The 25,930-nt window shown below is 35.6% G+C and overlaps 1 protein-coding gene across 1 annotated transcript; it reads left to right on the top strand.

The window, feature by feature from the left end:
• Window positions 1-420: 420 nt before the first annotated feature.
• LOC5575873 (caspase) lies at window positions 421-25,930 on the top strand. The gene is made up of 3 exons (XM_021849191.1): window positions 421-716; window positions 10,940-11,193; window positions 24,867-25,930. Exons 1-3 carry the CDS (start codon window positions 604-606, stop codon window positions 25,406-25,408), a joined length of 909 nt encoding a protein of 302 aa, XP_021704883.1. The 5' UTR covers window positions 421-603; the 3' UTR covers window positions 25,409-25,930.

The raw sequence follows: 25,930 nt of genomic DNA, 5'->3' as shown, positions 1-25,930 counted from the left end.
AGGTACACTTTGTTGAAATAAGTATATTCCTTGAGACTTTTAAACAATTTGTTGCTATATAAAAAAAACAACAAAATAAATATATTTTTTATCTCTGAGATTACAATACTTTCTCACGATATAACATTACTCTCTCACAAGTAACATAACCACAATCTCGAATGTTTGGCTCCGACAATCAGGCTCCCGCTTGACAAGCATATTGAGTCAGACCGCAGTACCCAGGATAATACCGAGAGATTTTGGGTTGAGAGAATAATCGATATACTTAATTTTGGGTAAAGTCAACTCAACAATTAGATAAAATGTTTTTTTTCCGTTTGGGTGTACCACTCGCATTTATTTTCCACTGGGGTGCTTTATGCAGTTTTGCGCCTTGCATCAGAACGTAACGCCTCTCAACGAATTCTGCATCTTCTCCAAGAGAGCGCTTCATTCTTCTCTGTTTTGCATTCGAGTAAACACGTACGGACGAAGAAAGCGATTGTGAAATTACAGATATTTTTCGTTTTTGGAGCCTCAAACAGTTGAAAAAGTGACTACCGGAAGTGCGTCAGTGTCGTGAATAATTAGGTGAATACGTAGAAATCGAAATAAATCAAAATGAGTGACACGGATCGGATTACTGACCAAGAAAAGCCAGTGCCATTGCATGACTCGAACAAATCCAACAAATGCACGGATGTTGCGGATGCTTTGGGACACGGGAATGGCCTGTAAGTATATGCGCGAATCGGATTTCCCCACTTTTGCTCGTTTCCATCATCTTTTGGTGCAGTTTTTTACCTGGAAGTTAACGCTTTCGCATTTTTGGTATCCTTTCGCCAAATATGGGACGATGAAAAATGGGAAACAAAGAACAAAAACAAAAAGCAAAACGCTAGACTGCGCTCTACGACAGTGGTTCTCCATGCGTCAGGACACGGGCCACTTATTTAAGTTTTATTAGTCAACCATACCCTGTTGGTACATTTGGTATACCTTTCGTCAGGTCAAGGTATACTAAATTTAAATTTAAATTGTTAACTAATAATTACAAAACATCAAAATGATATTGTTTAATGAATAATTGTTGTTCATCAAACAACGATATTATTTAAAAATTGTGCGATATGTATGTTGAATTTTGTGATGAAATTGTTAGATTTTCTTTTAACTTTGTTATAGTATCATTTCAAACATTACATTCATTTCTTATATCTAGGTGTTCTGTGTTGTGTTATCATCCGAATTTGGTATAACTAAATTAAGTTTTATTAACATTTTATTAATAGCATTTTACATTTCAATTGCATTAGCAGTTCAGAATTTTCACAGCTGAGTTGAGTTGATTATGAGACAGCATCCATTTATTGCGTAACGCAAAAATTGAAAATTTTTGACCCCCTCCCCCCTCCGTAACGCTTTTTGTATGATTTTTTTTTTTAATTTTTGTATGAGTCGTAACGCTTGAGCTTACTCCCCCCTCCCCCTAGAGCGTTACGTAATTTTTGGATGCCGCCTAAGACAAAAAATGCTTTGAATTAACTAACTTATCCTAAATATATAACGCATTAATCGTGGCATCATCAATCGTTTTATTTGATATTAGGTACAGTATTGGACCAAACTTTTGCAACTTTTTCGATTTTCCGTACAAAATGACCAACTTTGGTAAGCTAGATCTCAGTTATTTATGGACCGATTCGAATGAAACTTTCACAGAACATCAGATATAACTTGAATTTAAACATATAACTTTTTATCTCAAAATCTGATAGCCCTACACAAAAACTGTCTTCAGCAAACTTATTCATCTTGTCAAAATCTACAACTTTGCTGAAGATACCATGAAGCTATTCCTTCAATATGTTTAGTTATGTTCATTATTAAAAATCGTCAAAAAATTCATTTTAGTCAAACCGTTACTGCTTTTCAACTTGTGATTGAAAAAATCACTCAAAAATATATGTTGAAATTCAAGTTATGTCTGATATTCTGTGAAAATTTCATTCAAATCGATTTATAAATAACTGAGATATAGTTTATCAAAGTTGGTCATTTTGTATGGAAAATCGAAAAAGTTGCAAATGTTTTGTCCAATACTGTATATCAGGGAGCAAGCTTCAGAACCGTTTTCAAAATTTTATTTGAATCCTCTGCAGAGCTTTCTGTTTGGTATTTACAACAGCTAGTCCATATTGGTACAACATACAACATGGCTGGACTGAAAATTTGTTTGAAGAAAAAGTATTGATTTTTTATTTATAAGTGTACAAAATCATTTGACATGTTTGTTACATTTGGCTTGCATGCCCTCAATGTAATTTTTGAAAGTTGAATTTTTATCTGGCATGAGCCCTAGAACTTCATCTGCTCAATTTATTGGAACCCCTCTCATCGTAACAACATGTCTACTTGAAGGTTTCAAATAAACAGCTTTTTGTTTATGTGGGAATATTATAAGTTGATTTTAGGAAATATTAGGAGAAATCTTCCATTTTTGCAAGTATGAAGAAAATATATCCAAACTTTTTTTGCAATCGACTACAGATGACACGCAGACTTCGTCCTGTGGCGGAGAGGCCAGTGTCATCCGCAAACAAGGATTTTTGACATCCCTGAGGTAACTCAGGTAAGTCATATGTGAAAATATTGTATAATATTGGTCCCAAAATGCTGCCTTGGGGAACACCAGCTCTTACAGGAAGTCTTTCAGATCTGGAGTTCTGATAATTAACCTGAAGTGTACGATTTGACAGATAACTTTGAATTATTCTAACAATGTATGTTGAAAAATTCAAGTTTTTTAATTTTACGATCAAACCTTCATGCCAAACACTGTCGAATGCTTTTTCTATGTCTATGTCAGTAGAATAGCCTTCAGATTTGTTGGAACGGATCAAATTTGTTACACGTAAAAGTTGATGAGTGGTCGAATGTCCATGGTGGATTCCGAACTGTTCATTGGCAAAAATTAAATTTTCGTTGATGTGGGCCATCATTCTGTTCAAAATCTCGCATAATATGTGATCTCGCCCTAAAAGCCATTGGTAACTGAGTGTTTAGCTAGTTGTTACCGAGCAAACGAATGAATTTACACGTTATTCAACAATGCTACGATGAAGAGAAGATCCTCCTCTATCTCCCAGGGGTGATAGTTTCCATCCTGATCCGTTCATTTGCTTAGAAACAAGGAGCTACACACTCGGTTACCAATGGCTTTTAGGGCGAGATTACATGTTTTGCGAGAAATAACCTTTTCAAAAAGTTTACTGATGGAGGAAAGCAAACTGATTGGACGATAGCTAGAAGCTTCTGTAGGATTTTTGTCTAGTTTTAAAATTGGAACAACCTTAGCATTTTTCCATTTGTCAGGAAAATATGCTAATTGAAAACATTTGTTAAATATATACACTAAACTACTTTCTGGAAGTTTCTTGATGAGGTTTTAGAAAATTCCATTATCGCCAGGAGCTTTCATATTCTTGAATTTTTTAATAATAGTTCTCACTTCTTCCAAATCAGTCTCACAGGCATTTTCGAAAACGTTCTCTTGATTGAGTATATTTTCGAAGTCCTGAGTAACTTGATTTTCAATTAGACTAGTAAGTCCTAAATTGAATTTGTGCGCGCTTTCAAACTGCATTGCAAATTTTTGAGCTTTTTCGCAGTTAGTTAGTAATAATTAGTTTTCCTCTTTCAATGCCAGTATTGGCTTTTGAGGTTTTTTTTATTTTCAAAATTTTAGGTAATTTCCAAAAGGGCTTAGAGCCAGGGTCCAATTGAGAAATTTTATTTTCAAAATGTTTGTTTCTTAATTGAGGAAAACGTTTCTTGATTTCTTTCTGCAAATCCTGCCATATAATTTTCATAGCAGGATCACGAGTGCGTTGAAATTGCCTTCCCCTCACGATTTTAAGACGGATCAAGATTTTAGGAGCATCGCCTATAATCACGGATTCCACATTATGGTATTGCAATGCTCCAGGCTTCAACAATGGAATTTGTTAAAGTTTCAAGAGCATTGTCAATATCTAGTTTTGTTTGTAAAAAAATGTTAACATCAAGATTAGAGTCAATAAATGTTTCATACACTACCCGCCATAAGTATAGAATCGCATCATCTAGTATTGCAACACCTCAATTGAATATTGCAGCACCCCCCAAAAAGTTTAGCATCACCCGTAAACTATTACACTAATGACGCAATATCTTGGAAACCTTACTTTCTAGAAAGCTGCGGTCTTCAGCAAAGTTGTTCAGAAGCATTACGGCGTTCATCAGCTGAAATTTTGCCGCTACGTGGCGCTAGTGTGCATGTAAATTGGTCATATTTTAGACGGCTCTAGTTCATGAACCTGACCACTTAGAATGTTCGTGTCTTCAGCAAAGTTGGTCAGAAGCTTAAAAGCAATGTGAGGCAGCACTGATTGGTTAGCAATTTTGACGACGGTGGCTCTGCTTTTAGCGAAATGATGGATCCGAAATTTGAACTGAATGTTGGAAATAACTTTAAATTAAAACTGTATACGATTCTTTAAGGAATTAAATATAGCCTATATCAACACATAGTAAACAATTATACAGTACTGACCCGTTTTTTTTAGGCCCCCGATTTTGTCAGCTTTTTGACCCGATTTTGTCAGCCTGTTTTAAATTTATCAAAAAAAATGTTTTCGCCATGTTTTACCACATTTTCATTAAAATGGATGGTGATGTTTAATGTCATGCACGCATGGGCATCGCCAGAGGGGGCAATGGGAATGCCTCCTCCCCTTTGGACGATGCTAAAAACAATATTACGGGAATTAATCATGTGTTTGTATTCTTAAAAGATTGTCTCCAGCACTCATATTTATATAATTGTTACATGATGATAGATTGGAAAACGTATGGAGTATACCAAACAATCAGCCTTTTGAAAAACTTCTTGTCATAAATTATTCGAAGGGTTTATCAAATCTGTTGGGAAACTCAAAAAGGTTCTACAAAATTTATTGTCAGCAGAATATTATCATTACAGTAATCGGATAAAACTCCTCGTATTTCCCACAGGAATTCCACTCGAGATATCATTCATAATCCTCCAGATATTTCTCCAACGTGTTTCTCCAATTATTCCTGAAATTATTCTATAAATCGTTCCTGGCTGTACCTCGAATTTCTCCAAAGATTCCTCAACAAAATTTAAATGTGTTTTCTAGAGGTGATCGTGTAATTATCGTGGAATTGCTATAATTTCCTGTATTCCAAAGCTCTTTGAATCCATTGTTAATAGAAAATTGTTTGGGCAATTAAGGAACAGAATTACAAATGCACAACATGGATTTTTTAAAGGCCGTTCCACTTCTACAAATTTACTAGAATTCACCAATTATACTTTGAATGCTATGGACAATGGTAACTATGTAGAGGCTCTGTATACTGATTTCAGCAAAGCATTTGACCGCATTGACATCTCTATGTTACTCTTCAAGTTAGAAAAAATAGGATTTGATAAACCATCTTTAAACTGGATACAGTCATATTTAACAAATCGGCAACAAATAGTGAGATATAATGGTAAAAAATCGAATCCTATCCAAGTTACATCAGGAGTTCCTCAAGGCTCACATCTAGGACCTCTTCTTTTCATATTATATGTAAATGATATTTCCTACATTCTTAAGCATATAAATATTCTTATCTATGTCGATGATATGAAGTTATTCATGGAAATCAAGTATGCTAACGACATTGACATCTATCTGAGTGACATATCTATTTTTGATGAATGGTGTAGTAAAAGCCTACTTCAGTTAAATGTTAAAAAATGTAATTTAATTACTTTTAGCAGAAAGCGAAACACAGAAGAAACAACTGTAGTTTTAGGAAATCAAATCGTTGAAAAATGCGATAGGGTCAGAGATTTAGGCGTAATTTTAGACTCAAAACTCACTTTTATCGATCATTACAACACCATTATACATAAAGCAACAAATATGCTCGGTTTTATCAAACGCTTTGGTTCTAACTTTAATGATCCATACACTATTAAAATTTTGTACGTCGCTTACGTGAGGTCTATATTAGAGTATTGTAGTATTGTATGGTCTCCTTTTATGAAGACGCATGAAGAACGTCTTGAATTAGTTCAAAAGCAATTTCTGTTATATGCTCTTCGTAAATTGGGCTGGACATCCTTCCCTCTTCCATCTTATGAATCAAGATGCATGCTCATTGATATTCAGACATTGAAAAAGCGCCGCGAATTCGCTATGGTTTCATTCGTTAACGATATTGTTTCGCATCGTATTGATTCTCCTAACCTATTAAACAGTTTAAATTTTTATACTTCTTCCCGGCAATTGAGGAATCGTAACTTGTTTTTTATTAATCACCGTCATACTAATTATGCAAAATTTTCTCCTCTAAACCGAATGATGAGTTTATATAATCAACATTGCGAAACAATAGACTTAACAATGTCGCGTAGTAACCTAAGAATATACTTTAACTCTGTAAGATATAGCACTGTGGTTCGTTACTAAGCAACTTGGTAATTCGTATAAAATCATGCATAAAATTTAAAAAAAACGGGATTCATACAGCCGAATTAATGACAAAAAAAATATGTGTGTAGGTTCATTCATGAATTCCTCCGAGAATTTCTCTCAATACTAATTCAGAAATTAATCTATGGATTCCTGTTGAAACTTTTTTTTCAAAAATTTCCAAGCAATAATTTCATAAATTGTTCCAGAAACATACTGGGTACACCGAAAGAGTTTTGCGTCTAAATTAAAATTTATTTTTGCTTGAACTTGAACTCGACCACAAACTTCACTCAATATTCTAATAGAATATTGTTATTTTTCAAGTAATTACTTCAATAATTATCTTCTTTTAGTCCTTGTTGAATTCATTCCATTTTTATCTTCAGTATGTCTCGAGATAAACTTCAAAATTTGCTCACGAGATTTTCAGGAACTTGACTGGGATCTTAGATAATTCATCGATCATGTATAACTAGGAACTCAGGTTGATTCCATTTGTCTTACTGGACAAAGCAAAATTGCCGATCAAAGGGACCACAACGCAATGAATCTTTGGAATTTTTCCCATAGGGAAATCTGCAAGACTTTAAATAGACTCGTCACTCAACACTGAAATAAAACGCGTTTAGGACTTTACTTAGCTTACTATGAAAAAATACGGTGGATATCTTGTTTAGTTTTATTTTTCCAGCAAAAAGAGTGTAATGTATAATGATCGTTTTGTCGTGAAAATCGTGAATGAAATGTTAAGAAACGATCTTCTCAACCCCTCTTCCTTGATGAAAAAAACCCTCATGAAAAAAATTGGCTACGCCAATGGTCATCGACCCCTTAGGGACCGTTCAAATATTACGTAACGCAACAGGGGGAGGAAGGGGGTCTTACATAGTGTTACGGTTCATACAAAAATTTAAAATTTTCTATACAAAAGTTGATACGTGGAGGTGAAAGGGGGTCTAAAATTGACAAATTTTTCGTTACGTAATTTTTAAATGAACTCTTAAAAGTCCATGCAAGTTCTTGAAGCGGTTCACAAGCAATCATTAACACGTCGAAATTTGAAAAACAGGAACATAAAAAAATGACCCGATTTTGTCAGGTTCCCCATTTTGTCAGCCTAAAATTCATCGAGGGTCTGACAAAATCGGGTCCTCACTGTATTATATATATTGAGAAGAAGTTCGCGATCTTAAGAGTTTCCGAAAAAACGCGACAGTATCCTTTCTTTGCGATTTGAAATGAGACCTTGATTCCTCTAATGGAGTTCAAGATCTCCTGCCTAAATCCCCCAAATTCGAAACAACTGACCACGATAGGCGGCACTCTTTGTTTCCTTATTTGAATCAAAGAGCCTGGGCTAGAGACTGCTTTGATTTGCTGTTCGGAAAATTTGTCTAGAGCATCAAACTGATTGCTCATTTCGATACAATTATTAATTTCATCATTGGAAGAAAGTTCGCATTCCGGGAAAACGTCCTTTCTTCCATTCTTGCCACGTTTAGTGACAGTTTTAAATCCCACTTTTTTGGAAGGAAGTTGTGAATTCAGAGATTCACCCTTCCTTTTGTTTGTTGTTGATACCATGTTTAGTGAATAAACGTAAGAAGACGTGACCTTCGAGAGGTATTTTCCCAAGACGGTGTCCAAGAAGGATTACAACCGCTAGCTTTCACCTTCACTTTAATCCGCTACTTCTTGGGATTGATTCACAACACTTTTGAGAGGAAGATGTCTGATAAACACGATGGAATTGAAAATTTTGACAACACTGTATTATTATTTTTTCTGGACTCAAATTTGCTCTAAAAATGCTGAAAGTCATTTTTCTCTATGCATAAACTTCAAAGATAAAAATAAAGTAGAGGAAGGGGTGTTAAAATGAACACCTAAAGGAAATCATCTTGTTTCTGATAGAAAAACGAGGAATTTGTATAGTTCAACCGCACAACATCAAAAATAGGGATGTAATCTATAGCAGCTACATGGATTCAGACTAAACTAGCTAAATTTTAACATATTTTCATCGCTATCAAAAAACGATGCAAATGTTCATTTTACCTGTACTATGTGGGTAAAATGAACAGCGGTTGGTGGTAAAATGAACACCATGCAAAAAACGTGCGCAAAACAAATATTTCTGAAAATTTTCATTGCCCCACCAAAAATACATCCAATAATGATTGTAACCCATTCAAAAAGAATTCTAAAGGTATCAGATTTAACATCATATCATAACGATATTCACCTCACTGAAAAACCTCAAGTCTTCCGAGCTAACAGTTACGTCAGTTCTAATTTTCAAACGTGGTTTTCTAAAGTCTTAGTTTTTGTTGATATTTTCACTTCAATTGACCTCCTTATCAACTCGAACACTCAAATTTATGCTCTAAATCGTCCGTGCGGGATAAAAAATAATCGAAATTTGTTTTTTCTCGGTAAAAGGCACGGTGTTCATTTACCACCCCTGTTCATTTTACCACCACTTCCCCTAAATTGAACCAAAACGGACGAACTCTCAAATTATTTTAATCGTACAACACAACACTGCTCAATTCTTATATGTGGTAGTTGGCCGATGGCTCACCTGTGGCGCTCGTTTCGCTTTTGCTCGAGGTTGACGTTTGCGCACTACCGCCACCTAGTTACCGGTTGGCCAAACAGTATTTTTAATTTTGGTCGTAAATGTTCGCGTGACCATGTTTTGACTTGATAATTGTTCTAGCTGTTGTGTATGTTTGTCTGTGATTGAACTTTCATACCGTCAAACAGTTCATGAACAATACAGATCACGTTATGTGTAGGTTAGAAGCACTGGTTTGGCCATCATATGAAAAAATATTTAAAAAAATATGTGTAAAGCCCTACTTGTACTGCAAATACTTCAAATGAATTATTGTGTATTTCTTTTACTACTGGACTGCGAAGTGCGGCTTCATAAGTGCGAAAATTTGAATAATAGTGCGAGATTGCATCGAATCTTCAGAGCACTTATTCTTTGGACTGCGATGAATAACCCCGCTGAAGACACCGACTCGATTTGATGCAATCGCGCACTTTTATTAGAGTTCCCGCACTTTTAAAAACTACTGCGATAGTCCAGTGGTGAAAGAAATGCGCAATATTTAAATCCATATTATGTATGTAAATATCGAAACTGAGCATACCGTAAAATGGGGCGAATAGAAACACTTTCCGACTTGTTTGAATGTGTACAACTTAAACCGTACGGATAAAAACCAATTTTATTAGCCTTAAATATGGGTCGCGTCTTCCTTTGCTAAGACCCCAATCGCTGTTACAAAATAAAAATTATATCGTACAAAGATTTATGAAAATGTTGTATGTTTCTATTCACCCCGCAATGGGGCGAATAGGAACACTGTTCAGTAAATATCAAAACTTTTTTTCATTTTAATGGAAAAATAAACACATTTTTAAGTGCATCTAGAAGAAATATCAACATGTATTTACTTAGTAAAGAAAAAAAAAATAATTTTTTTAAAATTAAGTTCAATTTTCGATCATTTTTGAAATCAGCAAAAACGGCGGATGTTTCAAGCTATCAAAAATGATTGAGATTTCAATATTTTCCTATCAATTTTTTAATGAGAAATGTAGCAAAATTTTTAATTTGAAAATACTCTAGCTTTACTCTGTTGCTTTTCAACTAATGGGAAAAAAGTATTTCAGTAGGTTTTTAAAGGTTATAATATAATTACATAATATTCACATTTTTAACTGAAAGTCGCTTTGTTTCTATTCGCCCCACTTTTTCTAATCGCCCGTTTTACGGTAAATCTTATTTTCGCATTGTAAATCACCAGAAACAGTTTTGGCCACGTTCTTAACTTCGATTCCTGAATTGACCAATCACATTGATTTCTTATGTTTTGGCCTCAGCTTTGGCCAAATCCGTCCAATTTCGGTATATAGAAGTTAAGAATAAAACAAAAATTATGTGTTTTAATTTATTTTCTAAAATTATTTGGACAAATAAATGTAGGTCTCTCAGATAAATGTTTTCTACAAGGTTTCATGCTAATTTTCTGTGTGAAACGGAGGATAAACCCGCTCTGGCAACAATTGGAGCTGAGGCCAAAACCGGTGCATCTACCATATCAAATTATGTATGATGAAAAATACATACTCTCAGAACATGAGGGAGTGTCCCTTTCGCCCTTATGTTAATTATGCGTCTAATCTCCCGACGAATATTAAATCATTGCCTATGCTGAGTAATTGAGAATCACTGCTTCTGCTGCTATGTCTTACTGCACTTGTGGAATTTTCGTTCCACTTGAATGAGCTTCATACTGATGGCATTTTTAACCGTGCCGGCAGAAATCGGTTGAAGTTTGTTTTCGTTGTGAATAAGATCCACAGTGTTGATTTCGTTGTCTGTTTGTGTCTTCCTCTTCCAGAGATAATTATGGAAATCGGTTCAAGGCACGCATGCCAGTGGATCGCTATGCTTCGGAGTATAACATGAATCATCCCAAGCGCGGCTTCGCGCTGATCTTCAACCACGAACACTTCGAGATCCCTCAGCTGAAGGCTCGCACCGGAACGAATGTGGACTGTGAAAATCTTGCCGCCACGCTCAAATATCTGGACTTTGATGTGCGCGTCTATAAGGATTTGAAATTGAGGGAAGTGCAAAAGGAGGTTGAGAAAGGTGAGTGGAATCATTAGGCAATGTAATTTTGCTTTACATTACATTACATATACATTTACATCACATTTATGTTACATTTACACACTTAAACGGATTCGCCGAGAACTCAACATCTGATATCTCGGTAATAATTTGACGATTCTCGGTAAAACTTTTACCGAATCTCGGTAACGTTCGCTGAGATCTCGGCAAAAAATTGGATTGCCGCAATCTCGGTAAAAGAAGTACCGAGATTCGGCATTGTAAATTACCGAATTCTCAGTTGTTGAATTCTCGGCGAAAAGTTTTATTGAGGTCGGTGAAACAAATTAAGTGTGTACGTTACATTTACGTTACATTTCGGTTTCATTAGCGTCACATTTACGTTTCATTTGCGTTACATCTAAATTAAATATAGCGGAATTCGGGGCAAGTGTGCCACCTTAAGCAAATTGTTCTATAACTTTGCCTAAAGCTTATAAAATCCACCAATTTAGCCTCATGATGTTAGTTTCAAATCTTTTCCCTGGCCAAGATCACAGGATTTGACGGTGCCCAAGTTGAAGTTGCACCATAATAATATCCGTCTGTGAAACATATCACCTTCCCAATACTTTGGCACACCTCTAACGGTTCATGATTTATGAAACGGCTGCATTCAGGCGGAGGATCTGTTAATATGTTTCGGCATATTATCAGGTCCTCTTCGAACGGAGGGACCGCCAGGGCTCAGTAGGGTAAGTGTACCAGTTTTGGCCACCCTAAAGAAAAATATTGTTTATTTATGAATCAAAAGACCTTTGGTTACTGTCAATACATCAAACGAAAGCTTTCAATCCATGCTCAGCAGGGAAAATATGAAAACTAATCAGAAACTTTGTTTTTGTAATAAAAATGGTGGTGGTGAATACTGGACCACTTGCACCAGTATTCGCCACGATTTTAATTTCCGTTCCTGAATTCGCCACTTACGTTGATTTCTTATGGAGGGTGGCGAATCAGGAACAGGTGGCGAAAAATAGGTGCAAAGGAGCAAAATTTTTAAAGAAAATGATTGTTTTCTATATTTTCTGAGAAAATTTTGCGGTTTCCAAGAATGTTTCCGTATCATCATAAAGCAATTTAACGAACACTAAACAATTGGCAACCATATATATAGTAAAACGGTATAAAATCTGGGGTGGCGAATAACTGGTACATGGCGAATACCGGTACACCTTCCCTAGTTACTTATAAACTAGTGCTGGGTGTTGATGTTTCAGTCCGTTTACACGAGCTGTAGCATACTTTGTACTAATCAGTCAGTGATCAATAGTTTTATAATGTAACATAAGAATGGGTGTTTGATGAAACTGTGAGTTACACTCGTCGTTATAAAATAAGTGATTGTGCTAATAACGATTTCTGAAGAAATGTATGGTGATGAAAATGGCATTAGAAGTGATTGTGACAGTTTTGTTTAAAGCACGTACATAATAATGATAATATGAAACTTACTAGTTTATTGATGGTTATAATATATTCTGCAATCATTTCTCTAAATTCGCGATAAAAGTGACAGCAAGTGCAGTAGAATTGATCGAAGTGATTTTTTTTTCAGTAACTTTCTTAATCGTAGTTCGATTATCTTTCAATTATTTATTAATGATAACAGATGGGAAATGGTAATAAAAATGAATTATGAAAGTATTGTGACGTTATTGTGATATAAATTGTAGTCGTGATAGTGAAGTGATAAAATGGAAAGTATACATATAAGATGTGTATTACGGGAGTAAATGAGTAATAATCGGTGGTACAAGCGATAGTGTCAAAAACAAAACTGTGGTAATTATGTGACAGTGACTGATGAAATGAAATGGGGAATGAGGAGCTTTTAATAAACCTATGTCGTTCTTCACTTCAACCACTTTAATAGCATTTCAGGTCTTATCATAGTTTTATAGTAGTCTGGAATACTAGACTTCAAAACTACGTCAAGGGCTGATTGTTGCTAGGGTACAAAGTGACCATTTGAGCAACATTGCTTAGGAACGTCTGTGTGATGAACGTAATAGAGGCTTATGAACTAATCTACGATGACGTCACGCCGCAACTTCCAGCGGGAAGAATACCTTTACTGCGGGCCGTGTTTACAAAAATGAATGAAATGAACAATTTCGCTGCACATTCATCCACTCAATGTTCATCCGGTGAACATTCATTCACTGGATGTTGGTCCGGATGTCATTTTATGTAAACACGGCCCGCATTTACAGCGGAAAAGAAAAAGAAAGTCGACAATAAAAGAAGACCGTGGATAAGTCAATAAAGGCAAATGTAGGGAAGGAGCTTAGGGTAGATTAAAAGTCCCAGTACTACCCCTATCGCTACTGACAAAAAAAAATGATGTTAGTTTCACATCTTTTCATAACCACTGTGCCATTAAAAAAAAAATCAAAAAGTATTAGTTTTTGAACTTCTCAAATAACTTCCAAAATAACCTATTTTTCGACACTATGGGTCAAGTGTGCCGCCCATATGGGGCAAGACGGCCACCGAATAAACATCGCATGTAATTCTACTTGTAATGAAATTTTCTTTATTTCCTATTAATATTACTAATACAAAGCAGACGCTAATCGATAATTTGAAAAATTATTTCAAGTTTATCGTTTATCTCGAATTTGTCAGAATACAGCCAAACTGGAACAATAATGTCCCCTTCATACTTTTGACAAATTTGTTTCCATTTGGAGCCATTCACGAAATTCAAAAAGCTGTCTGATTCTTGTAGAGTGGTCCAATATTGTGTCCAATGTGTTATTTGATTCCAAAAATAGTTGAAATTTGAAATTCAATCGGCATCATTATCATATAGCTTTTGTTGTTTTCGATTTCTTTTTATTCTTCAATACATATTCCTTTTTTCAAAAGATCTTCATTTTTATCTATGCATATTATGGATGGCAATTGCAACCCATGCTTTTACTTCATATGATTGAATAGTTTATAATCGGAGCTAACGGATTTGAAAATGTTTTTCATTTTTAAGATGTAGCTTTCATAACAAAAAAAAAAACGAATCTGGATAAGGGGCTGTCCATTAATTAGGTAAGACAATTTTCGGGGTTTTTCAAACCCCCCTCCCCCCATGGTAATATTTTTTTTATGAAAATGAAAAATAAATTGTATGGTAAGTAAGAAATCTCAGACCCCCCCTCCCCCCATAAACCCTTACGTAATTAATGGATCGCCCCTAAGGTGCTATCATTTGAAGATCTTTGTAAACATTGAATCTATTCCTATTTAAATATCATATACGTCTTTCCTGCTAACATTCATTTTAACATATAAACTAAGAGTAAATGCTGTAGCTGATTTCTCGATTTCATTCATTTTGTCGGAAAATCCTCCTTCGCTTTCGTTACTGAGTTTCCATGCTGATTCTCCGCCCTTTTGTATTATGATCTATACTCTCAGCCACAGTTCGATCACGCAAATCTGTTGTATTATTGTGTATTGCTTTCACTACTGGACTGCAAAGTGCGGCTTCATAAGTGCGAAAATGCAAATAAAAGTGCGGAATTGCATCGAATCATGTTGGTGTCTTCAGAGCACTCATTCGTTGGACTGTGAGAAATAACCCCGCTGAAGACACCGACTCGATTTGCTGCAATTGCACACTTTTATTAGCATTTCCGCACTTGTAAAAACTTCTGCGTTAGTCCAGTGGTGAAAGAAATGCACAATACATTGCGCGACATTCGTTCTGTTCACGCTTTCTAAGCTGCTGTGTCCGATAATGTGCTTCTTGGACGGATATAGTTAAAAAAACTTGGTTGCATACAATAACGGTTGTTACGGTGCATCTATAGCGGTAGTTTACTGGAACTCTATGATGGGTTTTCAGATGATCGAGATAGACAACAGCGCTCTCAAAATCAGACTTACAGTGTTCAAACATGCAGTTCATCATGATTCACTGTTGAAGGACCTTCTGCTTGAGTCAGGAAATTGTGGAGACAATTTACACTTGCGTACGACTCGCGTTGCTCAATGCCATAGATAGAGTTGCCGATGAAATGCCAAACAAGCTTGGATATCTTCGAGTAGGGTAAACCGAACAGGTGTGTGGCTTTGATCAGCACGTCGATTGCCCTTGCAAATGATGTAAACAAGTCCGTGTAACTCACATAGAAAAGGCCGTTTAAGTTTTCCGAACCTGTTCCAACGGCGACTAGTTTTGGTGAAATAGGTAGCTTTTGATCAACATACGACGCCACGGTGCTCTAATTACCGTTGTTATCAAATAAAATACACCATTCAAACGGCAGTCGGCAGTTGATTCCTAGCGTTATTATGCACCTCTGGGCCGAATTAAAAAAAAAACCTTAGTCAGAATTACGCCTTTTTGAAGTTTATATGATTGAAATCACATGGTGTAAGCCACGTTAACTTGTTTAAACAAACAGATTATAATACAATTTTGTAGTTTTATTTTTTTTTATCTGGTTTTATTCATAGTGGTTTCTGCACTCGTGTACATACACGTTACATGTCACCAACATTATTTAAGGGAGCAGGATCCGTCATTGTTTTCGGAATTTTCAAAAGCAGTTCTTTCGTTCAGAATTAAGAAAATTTAGAGGAAAATATGTTCACTGAGTTCTGTTCTCCAACCGAAACACAGTGAACATATTTTCATCGAATAATGTTTTGTTTTGAACATAAAAACTGCTTTTGAAGTCTCGTCGATGACGATGATTACGAGATCGTTAAAGAGTGCTGGTGGAAAATATAAACAAAGGTCAGCTGTTCCCAGCAAAATCAAATGGCAGTATTTTCATTGAAAAATATTTTTTTCTAAAATTCATCTAGACCGACATGTGAAAAGGGCCATTGTCATGTTTAGTTATTACTAATCAGCCAATACACGAAAAATGATATCTACCAATCTAACGCCAGATAGTGATTTTAGGAAATTGTCGAAAGTATTGAAATATGTATGAATAATTTTTGGACAGGATATTTAGTTACGCCCTTTTGAAGTGTATGGCAAGAATATTGCATGGTGAATTGCGTTCCATCTATTAGGCATTTCACGGTGAAATTCGCTCTCATTTGCTCTTCAGCAAAATTTGAAAACAATGATGCCAGTACCTTTCCACCTTTGACAGGTACTGGCACCGTTTTATTTTTATTATTATTTTTTAATTTCCTTATTAATATCATTCCAAAAATTACATTCATTTCTTATATCTAGGTGTTCTATGTTATTAGACAACACTATCATCCTAATTTGGTAAAACAAATTTAAGATTTTACTAACATTTTGTTAACATATGACATTTCATCTGCCGTAGCAGTTCAGATTTTTTACAGGTGAGTTGATTTTACCTGCTGATAAGAGAAAAAAAATAACGTTTTCAATTTACTTAACCTAAGGTGAAGATGCATCGAAACCAAACTTCAATTTTCAAGAGCACAAATCTAAAGAACTAAATAGCCGTTCAAGCTGAAAACTTAATCGATTGGTCACGACCAGCGAGTGACCAATCGATTAAATTTTAAAAATTACTCGTAACGCGGGTAGATTACCTTTTCGTGGTGCGTTACGGGGTAAGATCTACCAATTTGAACCCTAGTCTCATCTTGTTTTCGTGCTAGGGTAATATGTTCTGGTAATTCAAGATTCGCGGTACAAAGTCCTTGTTACTGGCAACAGTTTCTGAAAATTAATCTATTTTACCTAGCAGATGGTTAAAGACTCGGAGTTGGTCAGTCCCGAGACTACACTTGAAGCCAGGATAACAATCATGAGTATTTACTCAACAAGGACTGTAAGTTGGCTTCCATGCATCTTCACCTTAACCTAAACATATAACGCATTAATCGTGGCAATAGAAGATTGTAACGATTTTTGCCTGAAATTATTAATGATTTTATTTGACATTTGTTCCAATGTTTCAACATTGGATATTCTATGTAACTCATTGGTACTATACCAGGGAGGAAGCTTCAGAATCATTTTAGAATTTTATTTTGAATTCTCTGCAGAGCTTTTTTCCTGGTATTACAACAGCTAGTCCATATTGGTACAGCATAGGGGGACACGGGGCAATATGGACACCCTAAGGAATTTGCCTATTTTGGCTGTAAAGACATGAATATTATATTGTTTTTATGTGCAGTATGCTTTTTAGAGTTCTTAAGCATTTGTTAAACATTGTTGCATAATTTTGAAAAAAAAAAATGTTTTGTATCTTAAAAAAGGTTTAAAAAAAGCTTACATTTGGTAGTCATCATTAAGCTAACGGGGCAAAGTGGACACCCCCATGGGGCAGTACGGACACCTTCACGTTTATAGGAAAATTGTCCCGCGATCATTCCCATAACCTCGAAAAATGAAGTACATATTCAGGAAACCATAGTGGCAGCTCATTTTGTCACTGACAACCTGAATAAAACCAATTTACGTCATTTTTCGTAGAAATGCTTTCAATATTGCCTCCAGGTCAGTTTTTATTCCGAATTGACGGGTTTCAACCGATTTCTGGTTCCTCATCATAATCATTGCATTAAATGCTAAATAGTTTTTTGGACAATTTTGTGTTTGAAGTTATATTTCTTTCTCTTTAAAGTGTCAGCTCTACTTTGTCACCCGGTGTCCATATTGCCCCAACAGTACAAGAAATTTTCATATACATTTTTTTATGTCTTAAATTAGCAGAAAAAAATCTACTGTATTTTTTAATATAGCATAAATAATTGAAGATTCAATCAAGAACTACATTATCGGGTTGTCCGACATTTCGCGGTAAACCATTCCGCGGTCAACCATTTCGCGGTGTACCATTTCGCGGTTTGTATCATTTTGCGGTTTACCGTCTTGCATTTAGTACCATTTGGCGGTATGTCGTTTCGAGGTCTATACCATTTCGCGGTGTGGTTTTTCCTACGAGTTGCACTGAAAATTGTTGGCATTATCACTTATAATATTTTCATCGGTGATTTACCCTTCTTTTGAACACAGGCAGCCCCTCAAATTGCTCTGTTAGGATAGATGAAACTTCTCGGTCCAAACCGCGAAACAGTACATCGCGAAATGGTACTGACCGCGAATTGATATGCCGTCAAATGGTACTAACTGCGAAATGTCGTACCGCGAAATGACAAACCGCGAAATGGTATACCGCGAAGTGGATTACCGCAAAATGTTATACAATCACATTATCGGTCAACTTGCAGTCATTTGCCTCTGAAACCTTATTTGGTGAGGTGTGAATGTTATAATTTTCGAACCCCATAAAAATATGCTCAATTTTTCGGTTTAAAATCAATGTTTTAAATTTTGTTTCTAAATTTATAGTGGATGTTCCACTCTTCCGACAGGCAACTGAAGTATTGTTTGCATCTAAAGTGTAAAATTATTCGCATATGCAAAGATACATGGGGTGTCCATTCTGCCCCGGGTATTCATACTGCCCCCGGTACCCCTACAACATGACTGGCCTGAAAATTTGTTTGAATATCAAAAGCTTGTTCTTAAGACAAAGTTTTGATTTTATATTCATATAAAATAAAATATAAAATATACTAATAAGGGGATATTGACGTTTTACATATTTATTACATTTGCTTGAATGAAAGTTAAATTCTTATCTAGCATGAGCTCTAGATACTTAACTTCATCTGACCAATTTATTGGAACCCCTCTCATCGTGACAACATGTCTACTTGAAGGTTTCAAATAAAGAGCTATTGGTTTATGTGGGAATATTATTAGCATTTTTGCAAGTATGAAGAAAAAACATCCAAACTTTTTTGCAATCGACTGCAGATGACATGCAGGCTTCGTCCTTTGGCGGAGAGGCCTGTGTCATCCGCAAACAAAGATTTTTGACATCCCTGAGGTAACTCAGATGTGAAAATATTGTATAAGGTACTGCGGGGCAAGTGGGTAAATGGGGTAAGTGAAAATAATTTGTATATTTTACTGAATATGTGAATTAACGTTTTAAACTCATGCGTAAACCTTTGAAGCCATTGAGAACATTACGATAGGTAAAAGATTTCTAAAATTTTTCAGCCATTATTGCACAATAGAGCGAAAAATTGTTAACTTGTCAACTATCACTCCGTAACAAGTTGGTGGCGTGCAATCTTAGTTTAATATTTTCAGCGGAAAAAAGTTGCGGAAAATAATTTTCTGTACCACTTCTAAGTTGTCCCCTCTGACAGTTTTAAACTGCATTAAAAAAAGTTTTAGAATTAATTCGACATAGACCTAAAAATAATTAAATTAAAACACCGCCAATTTTCTAATCACGTGGGCAAGTGAAAAGTTTCCCATCAAAGATTGAATTTGTGTTTTCTCTTTAGATAGCTCAAGGTAAACAAGGTTCGCAATTATCATAGAACAACGGAACGTGCTGATAATTCAAGAAACACTATACTCAAAGCATTAAAAGCTATTATCATGGCCAAATCATGGAAATTCTCTAAAAGAAAGATTGCCAAATATTGCGATATTAATATGTTTACTTTGCACAGCCGATCAAAAGGAAGACGTTGATTGAAAAGTTCCAATATAAAAGAACGCACGGAAATCTCGTGGAATGTCTATGTAAAGCTAGTTCAAAACATAAAAAATGGGGTATATGTGTATCCACATAAAAAAGTTTCTTAATTCTTTATTTTTCTTCAATTTTCTTAAAAACGAATAACGAGCGGTGGTAATTCTACAGAGCAGAAATGCAATTGCTGTTTCATGATGTAAGAACTAACATTGGAAATGTTGCAGTTATAATGTTGGCGAATCATTTCGACAAACATAATTGAACAAAGAAAATTCGAGTAACAAGAATAAAATTTTCTTTGTTTACATGTTACTTATGTGGATGCCCTTACAAATGTTAAAGGTAATAGAAATCGTAAATGTAACCGTTAGTTTTCGAATTTATTGTTCAAAACGATAAACTTTTCACTTGCCCCACCTGTGGGGCAAGTGAAAAGTAAGGAGACGTTTATCAAAAACTTTTTCTGTACTTTATTCTTCAATTTTACATAAAAATCAATTTCAGCATATTGCTTATATTTGGTGGGAGTCAAGCTAAAAAATATACACCACCTCATTTGTTTTAATTTAAAGTCTCTAGAATTTGAAGCATCTCAAATATGCGAAATCCATTACCCACTTGCCCCACGGTACCTTAACTAGCTTACCCGACGTGGCTAGCCACGTTCCAACGAAATTTTAAGGTGATTATTGAACGAAGCCACACCTCAAATTTTCAAGAGCACAAGACTTGAGAACCAAACAGCGCTCCGCGTAAAAAATCTATCCCATTGGTCACCACCAGCAAGCAAGGAAGTTGATTGGTTTTCAACGCGATCTGTTGTCAGATACTCTCGTCTTGTGCACTTGAAAATTCAAAGTCTGGCTTCGTTTTATAATCACCTTAAAGCGAAAAGCTATGTACAATCTTTCAAATCGCATGATACTGATGACCGTCAAATCGCCTAAATATATTGACAATTCGAGTGACAATTAGAAGTTTGGCAGTCAAAACTTAAGCGAAGTTCGGCGTCGGCATTCTAATTTAGTGCTTCGCCGACGCATAAGGAATGCCTTTTTCGGCGTAGCACTTCGGTAGAATGCCGACACCGAACTTCGGGGAATTTTTGTTGGTGAAATTCCATTTCTCTTTTGAACTTCGGTCTAAAGTCAATCTGAATGCACAATATGCTCGGGTCATATTCCTTCATGTGCTCGACTACTGTTGTAGTGTTCTAATCTGAAATAGTTACAGCCTTATTTGCTGTTGTAGTGTTTCTTCTGTTGTGAAATATTTCAAAAGTTCCTGAAGATTCTATGAATTAGAGAAAACAAACTCACCAAAAATTCTAGCATATTCTCCTGAATAGCTGTTGCGTTGCATTGCCATATTTTAATATCACAGTTGTGATGAAAGTACTATCGACTCAAGGAAATATCGAATCATGGAACAGGAATGTTTTGGAAAACTGTTTTAAGGGATCGTAATAGTAAGCATAAAATTTTGTTTTAGGTATGCATCCATTAGTCGATATCGTGTCATGGAACGTCGACTCATGGAGGTTTCACTGTAAGATAATAACACTCGGATATTTGGCGCACATTTATCTTATTCATGTTTATCTTGCTTTTGCATATGTCGAATTCTTTTTTGAACCTGAGTTGGAACTGAAGAAACCCGTTTCACATTTTCAACTCCAACCCGATTCAAATTCGACCGAACTATAATTTGCTTGATGTTGATTTGTTTACGTTTTAGTCAACAAACGACATTGATGAAGGGTTCGAGAATATTCTACGAATTGGGATGAACAATGTTCCAGAAAACTCCAGAATATTCTGTCAAAGAGCTACTGTGTTTCTCCCCAATTTGTAATTGTATTATTCTAATATTGAAATTGACTGTTGTAGTGCTCTTGGATTGCTGTTGTAGTGCTCCATGAAACTCCATGAAATATTTCAAAGCGTTACTGACAGGCAGACAACTCTGGGATTTTATTTATATGATATTAGTCCCAAAATGCTGCCTTGGGGAACACCAGCTCTTACAGGAAGTCTTTCAGATCTGGATTTCTGGTAATTAACCTGAAGTGTACGATTTGACAGATAACTTTGAATTATTCTAACAATGTATGTTGGAAAATTAAAGTTTTTTAATTTTACGATAAAACCTTCATGCCAAACACTGTCGAATGCTTTTTCTATGTCTAGAAAAGCAAGACCAGTAGAATAGCCTTCAGATTTGTTGGAACGGTTCAAATTTGTTATACGTAAAAGTTGATGAGTGGTCGAATGTCCATGGCGGAATCCGAACTGTTCATTGGCAAAAATTGAATTTTCGTTGATGTGAGCCATCATTCTGTTCAAAATGACCTTTTCAAAAAGTTTACTGATGGAGGAAAGCAAACTGATTGGACGATAGTTAGAAGCTTCTGCAGGATTTTTGTCTAGTTTTAAAATTGGAACAACCTTAGCATTTTTCCATTTGTCAGGAAAATATGCTAATTGAAAACATTTGTTAAATATATCAACTAAAAATGATAAGCTACTTTCTGGAAGTTTCTTGATGAGGATATAGAAAATTTGGCATCAATTGCCATGATTAACTCCTGACGTGCCCAAACTGCCTCAAGGGATATAATGCCTTAAAGAAACAGAAGAAGCAGAAGGATGAGGATGAACAGTATAAAAAAAAGGTTTCTTGTTTAATCTTTCTTGAAACAAAAATCAGCTTGAACAGTTCTTTTTAGTTATTTTTACGAACATACCGCACATTATGATGCAAAGGACATTTATGTGATTATCGTTTTAATATGCTATGGACCTATGCACGAGTCCATTCTCTGACGTTTTAGCGGTGCCGTGTTATTTATGTGACCATGGAAACCAGTGAATTCGGCACCGCTCAAAAGTCAAATTATTGAACTCGTGCATCGATCCATATAACATTTATTGTAATTCTAACCATGAAAACTAAAACTAATAATGATTTATTACAAAACCATATTAATTGATCAATCAACAATCATTACGAACCTATAAGAATAAAGAATTTAAATGCTCCTCACAGCTCCTTAACGTCAATACTGTGCATTTATATGATGAGAATGTGTATTATCCTGACAAAACAGCAATTTTTTTTTTAAATTTGTAAAATATCTTGTCCAAGAAAATTATTCCGTTTTTGTCAACTGAAAATTGCCGATCGTGTTGATAAAACCGGAACATACCTGTACTCGAGATCTTATCAAATTCTTTGTCGACTACTCGGCTGTACATATCTCCATTGCGAGCGGTTGATAAAACCTTCTAACAATTTCTGACAAGATGTTTAAAAAAAAAACCTGAATGTTTGGTATACTTGGTGGTTTTATAATTTATCATGACGTAATTATTGTATGAATACGAGTACCGTCAAACGGGGTGACTTGCAACATTTTTCAACTTCTATCAACCAAAATCATGATCTAAACATCATCTAAAACTCTAAATTCCTTTTGGAACTTTTAATGGCTGGCCCACCTACAAAACGAGATGACAGAAGATTGAATCGAATTATTTTGTCATATCAAAAGTCATCAAAATGATGATTTTTTTAAATGTCCTTATGCGGGGTGACTTGCAACACTCAATGCTAATTTAGTTTTTGCCAACAAAATGTTGATATTTTTTATTAGTCACACTTGTTAATTATTGTTGTTCATGTATTTAAAGCATTCGAAACAGTACAAAAGCATTTTGAATACGTTTTTGTAAGAAAATAATTGAGCTATTTTTGTATGGGAAATATATGTGTTAAATCATCAAGGCCCAATATCTTAACTGAACAATGTTTTTAATGAGTGTTTGTTGCTGATTGGTGAATTATTACTCTTTTGATTATAAAGTAGACCTAACACAAAAGTTTTTCACTTTTATAAAACTCTAAATTGCTTGAAAATAAAGTGTTGCAAGGCAATTTTATTTTACGAAATTGTAGCAACAAGTTTTTAATAAAAATCCTTTTTATAAATATGTACCTGTGCGGGGTGGTACATATTTATAAAAAGGATTTTTATTAAAAACTTGTTGCTACAATTTCGTAAAATAAAATTCGTCATATTATCACTTATTAGTTATAGAAACACCATGTAGAGTACTGTTGTAAATTAAATCTATCTCATATTTTTAGTTCACGATTTTGAGCCTCCATCAAGTATTAGTTTTAAGATATTTTAAAGAATTATGTTTAATGTATAAAAATATTTATGATAATAGCTTTAATAGTGACTCTTACTTGACTTGTGTGTCAAACGTGTTGAAGTACCGATTTGATTAATTTTCTTTTGAAATTTGTGTTTTATAGCGAAATTTAGTTGTAAATTACAATGTGTTGCAAGTCACCCCGCCGTTGCAAGTCACCCCGTTTGACGGTACTTGAGACAATCATTGAAGAATTCAAACACAAGATTAATTCCCGGAGTAAAATTGTTCAATCGTACAGAGAGAAAAGGCATTGTCATAAACCCTACGCCCATGCGTGTATGACATCGAACATCATCATCAGTATTAATGTAAACGTGGTAAAGCATGACGAAGATAATTTTTTGAATTATTTAAAATATGCTCTCAAAATCGGGTCAAAAAGCTTACAAAATCGGGGGTAGACAAAATCGGCGGCAGACAAAATCGGGGGCTGACAAAATCAGGTCAGTACTGTACATTTATCTGAAGTTGATTATTTTGTATGGGAAAACATTGAAAACAGCTTTGATGCATTTTATATGTCCGATACTGTATGTGTCAAATGTACATCTCAGTCATTTGAAGGAGGTTTAGACTGCGAAATAATGATACCATGTGCTTTGGGGTAATCGAGTTTAGTTCGCCTCCGAGCGTTGGGGTCTCTCAAGGGACTCAGCAGCTTGGCGCCCATCTGGCGAATAGGGAGTCGTGGGTTCGATCCCCACCGAAGCACGTGGTTTTTTTTTTCGCAGTTTCAATTTGTACATTGACACGTGTTCGTAGTGTACATTTGAATTTCAAAACCTTACAGCACTAAAATTCCTTAGACTGGTATTTCATAGAACTTGACAGTTTAAATTTCCATTACATTTATATAACATAGAACGGCGCTAAGAACCGATGTAATAAACAAGACATTTCGTTATTTCAGTTGCAATGATGGATCATTCGGAGCACGACTGTGTCTCCATTACAATTCTTTCGCATGGTGAGCTAGGCTATCTGTATGCAAAGGATTGCCAGTACAAGTTAGATATCATCTGGTCGTATTTCACGGCCAACCGGTGTCCCACGCTGGCCGGCAAGCCAAAGGTGTTTTTCATTCAAGCCTGCCAGGGCGATCAGCTGGACGCAGGCGTCACCTTGGCTGAACGCACCGAAACGGACAGTGCCGGCTCGATGAGCTACAAAATCCCAGCTCATGCTGATTTCCTGATTGCCTATTCGACCATTCCGGGATTCTACTCGTGGCGCAACACCCAGAAGGGTTCCTGGTTCATGCAGTCCCTCTGCCAGGAGCTGACCCAACATGGCAAGAAGTACGATCTACTGACCCTGCTGACTTTCGTTGCTCAACGTGTGGCGTATGACTTCGAGTCCAACACTCCGGATATTCCTATGATGCACCAGCAGAAGCAAATTCCCTGTGTGACCACCATGCTGACGAGGCTGTTGCGTTTTACCGAGAAGTAACCAAGTGACGGGGAGCGTTCTTCAAATCTACTTTGAGCATGACACCACCCTAGCGTAGGTACCGCCACCTTAAATTACTTCTTCACCTGAGCTGCACATGGGAAGGAATGGCTGCACCGGTAGGTATTTGGAAAGGCGCACAGACTGGTGGATTCGGTTGGAGCGATTGGCTGTTGATGGACTTGACCGTATGTATTTCCTGTATTGATTTCTTGCTGTCATACGCTAGGTTTAGTTTCCTTTTAGATGTTTAAGTTAATCGTCAATTTTTAAGGTTTTTACTATTCAATGTAGTTCGAATACACATCGTTTTGTGTATTTCAGACAATTTAGATTCAAGTTTCTTTTAGTTTGCTTTCAATCCATTCTGTTTTATAGTAGTGCATGAAAAGTATAGTATCTTTGATCGAATTCAAAGAATAAAAATAGTTCAAACTTAAAAAAAGGCATTCTAGTTTATGAAGTTTAGATTTTTTTAATTCGGTGTTCATTTTAATAAATAATGAGAATCTAATGAAACTC

This window comes from Aedes aegypti, chromosome 1 (assembly GCF_002204515.2).
Source record: "Aedes aegypti strain LVP_AGWG chromosome 1, AaegL5.0 Primary Assembly, whole genome shotgun sequence".
NCBI lineage: Eukaryota > Metazoa > Arthropoda > Insecta > Diptera > Culicidae > Aedes > Aedes aegypti.
This window is presented reverse-complemented; position numbering and strand designations above follow the sequence as displayed.

Excerpts from the sequence above, each read along its gene's own strand:
- LOC5575873 (XM_021849191.1), top strand. The coding sequence starts at position 604 with ATGAGTGACACGGATCGGATTACTGACCAAGAAAAGCCAGTGCCATTG. Across the intron at positions 717-10,939 it reads TTGGGACACGGGAATGGCCT|AGATAATTATGGAAATCGGT; the intron begins GTAAGTATATGC and ends TTCCTCTTCCAG. Across the intron at positions 11,194-24,866 it reads GCAAAAGGAGGTTGAGAAAG|TTGCAATGATGGATCATTCG; the intron begins GTGAGTGGAATC and ends TCGTTATTTCAG.